Source organism: Pygoscelis adeliae, unplaced genomic scaffold (genome assembly GCF_000699105.1).
Source record: "Pygoscelis adeliae isolate BGI_AS28 unplaced genomic scaffold, ASM69910v1 Scaffold4, whole genome shotgun sequence".
Classification (NCBI taxonomy): domain Eukaryota; kingdom Metazoa; phylum Chordata; class Aves; order Sphenisciformes; family Spheniscidae; genus Pygoscelis; species Pygoscelis adeliae.
Window position 1 is genome coordinate 1,733,306 of NW_008824986.1, and position 3,213 is coordinate 1,736,518.

Sequence of the window (3,213 nt, forward strand, 5' to 3'; positions counted from 1 at the left end):
TTATTAAGAATACCACTATAATTATTACTGATCTCAAATCCACACCCTCCCCTCAATTCCCCTCTAATCCAGAACCAAACATTGTTTTAGGAGTGAATGAATGCCAGGGCACGAGGGTATGGAGATGCACTAAGGGAGGAATACCTGAAGGAAAGATTGGAAGCCTAGGGAAATTTGGCATGGGAATACTAATTCTACCAAGCAAAAACCTGGAATTCACTTTTCTGTGGGGGGAATTCTGGGTGAAAAGAAGCAAGGAGGGGGAATGGAAAAAAAGGGATTTTATAGTGTAACAAGACTTGTTGCCTACAAAGATTAATCCAGCAGCAGTAACAAGGGGTGGATTGTTCACACCACCATTCTCAGTGCAAAAGTCTCAAGCTACAGACCTTTGGAGACAGGGGAATACTTTCGGAAAGGAACACTGTATGCTTGTTCTGTTCTTCAGTTCCTTCGAAGCCATCCCTTTTGCCACCAGAAAAGGCAGGATACAGGCTACATAATGTTTTCTGCCTAACCCGGTCCAGCCAGTTTTATTTACAGTTCGCTGTAACCAGAAATTTCAATGAACCTACCTCTATTTCCTTTTGGTCTGCTGCAGGAATATCAAAGCACACACCCTAAAAAGAGAGAATAATTTTAATGGATACAAGTCTAGCCTTTTAATTGACTGCAACTAAAAAAAAAAATAGAGCCTACAAATCTACGTACTAGAACAAAGTTTTACATTTCAAAGTGTTTTAATAGAGACTTAAGATACTTCAAAATCTTTGAACATTGAGAGAATCAATATTTCTCAAAACACCACTGTTTGCACTTTCTTAATGTTTTCCTTAGATACGCACATTTTTCTTTCCTCTGCGTAGCCAGTACTTACAATTCACATTTTCTTGCTCTTTAACAATAAGCTTATAACTCTCTCCATCCTAAACTGTGGTCTATTGGCTTCTGCATTACTCATTTTGTAAATTCTTTCAAATCAGAAGTTTTAATCTATACTAAGAAATGTATACATCCAGTAAACTGAATATTTAGATTCAGACGAAAAATCTGAAGTTAAACTACTTGAATGATTAAGTACAATACCTAATTTGCATGTTAAAATACTATTCTTTGTCTGAATGAACAATCTGGATATTGAGAATTACAAATCTGATATAGGGAAAACCATCCATAGTGTTTCGCACATCAAATACAGAACAATGCTGTGAATAGAGAGACAATAAACAAGGACAATAAAACAAATCTTACCAATTAGCGCAGTATCAAATATCATGCGTGAAGGACGCATTAAGAAAAAAATTTCAGAGATGGAAATAGCAAAAATAGTTCACTAACATAAAGAAGTGTCCTCAAGTCAAATTTAAAATCAGAAGTGTCTGGCCAAGAAACCTTGTGAACTACGTGTGAAATTCATACAGCAAGACATGAAGGTTAACTTTTACACAAAGATAGAATGTAGAAGGGAATACATACAGCACCTAAGACAAGAATTGTTTTTATTAAAAAATTAAAAAAAAAAAAAATCTTTAAACTGTTATTCAAGTGTAGGTTGACCCTTGTTTTAGGCTTTCTAGTGTACCAAGACTGGGTATCCTCAGTATTGGCATATAGATGTGCTCTGATTTTGATGATCTACTAAACTAGGTGCCATCAACACCTGCCATTTTTACATGTCTCTCCTTTTGGTACTTCCAAAAGGCACCTGTTCCACCTGCACTCATACCAATCTTAATGCTTCTTTTCCAAATCTCTACATAAAACTTCATTCAACAGCTGCCTCTGAACTGTCCTCTCAACTCGTCTTCAAACAGTTTTGGGGTCTTTTTAGTTTGTCTGCTGTTCTCCCCATCCCACACCACCTTAAACCACACAAAAACAGGGAAATACAAACTGAATCATTCTCTGTAACACGTGGTATATGGTGTCTGTGATGGAAACTTCAACGTGGATATGAAGTATGCATGGAAATGTAGGTGTGTGAAAGCACCGGAAATATAACAGCAGAAGAAGGGATAAGAGAATGGCATGTGTTGACAGCATGCAAATTAAGTCATCAAGATCAAAGCACCTCTCTCTTCTGTTTTATTGATCAGGGTATGTTGAGAAACAAGAAATATACCCAGAAAAATACAAAGATGGAGCAAATCAGCAATAATGCCTAACAACTCGCAAAAGCAGCACATAAGCATTCCTTGTCCTCTGTGTCACCACAAATAATCCTGGACATACTATTTGATCACATATTTTCATGTTTGTAAAAATGCATACAAATTCTGAGACAAGACAAGAAGAGTGAGAGGAATCACTTTTGTTTAAAATAACTGTCTCTCAGTGAGCTTTGCTACAGTTGTTGCAACATTGTTAAGTACGCAACCCAAAAAGTAACTTTCTGATCTTTCAGTTTCAGGTACCAGAAGTATGACAGACATGCACTATCAGAATTGACTGTCCTAAGAAATCCTGTTCTATGTTTTGTCATTAAGGCACAGTTAGTACCGTTCGTACCTTTTACCTGTTCAGCTATCCCTATAGCCATGCTATATACTGCATTATATTACCTCCTTAGCATGTCAGTGGAGCAGAGCCCTAAGCCCCTGAGATGCTTAAGCCCTAACAAAACAGATTGAGGCCCATCCTTCTACCAGTCACGTGCTTATCAACAGAGCCTGGAACAGGGAAAAAGACCAAATATCTCCCCTGACAACTGCTGAGAAAAGGCTACAGCCAGAAGAGCTCAGGAGCAAAGATACAAAAAAAGCTTACCATTTTTCCCTTGAGGAAACACATTCTGTTCACCTTCCTATCAACATCATCACCCAACAGTTCTCGCAGTCTTCGCCAAGCATAGCTCATATTGTTTATTTCTTCAGAGCAGCGTAGTATCATTGTAACAAATCCCTAAAGAGTAGGAAATGGGACATGCTCCATTCAGTCAGAGGAATAAGCTTCAGCACATCTATCAGACATGAGAAACCTGCTAACTTACAGTTTAGAAAACTTGGTTTTCAAGTGGATACTGTTATAGGGGAGCAAGTATATTTATAGCCACTGCATTCTTGCTTTTAACCAAATCAGTAGTTCCTCGTGGCTTAAGTACAGTTCCCACAAACAAAATCATAAGGAGACAAATAATTCTCTATTTAGACAACACGGAGGTGTGTCAGGTTTTTTTCAAATTCAAGACAAACGTTAAGCCATACACCCTTACCA

At 37.7% G+C, this 3,213-nt stretch overlaps 1 protein-coding gene across 1 annotated transcript in view; it reads right to left on the bottom strand.

The window, feature by feature from the left end:
- LOC103918610 (nucleolar RNA helicase 2-like) overlaps window positions 1–3,213 on the bottom strand; it is a 17,615-nt gene that overhangs the window by 830 nt on the left and 13,572 nt on the right. The window contains exons 13-14 of the mRNA XM_009325989.1: window positions 2,767–2,901; window positions 576–620 (exon numbers count right to left, since the gene is read on the bottom strand). Coding sequence (XP_009324264.1) covers window positions 576–620; window positions 2,767–2,901 — 180 coding nt within the window. The remainder of the gene's footprint in view (window positions 1–575; window positions 621–2,766; window positions 2,902–3,213) is intronic.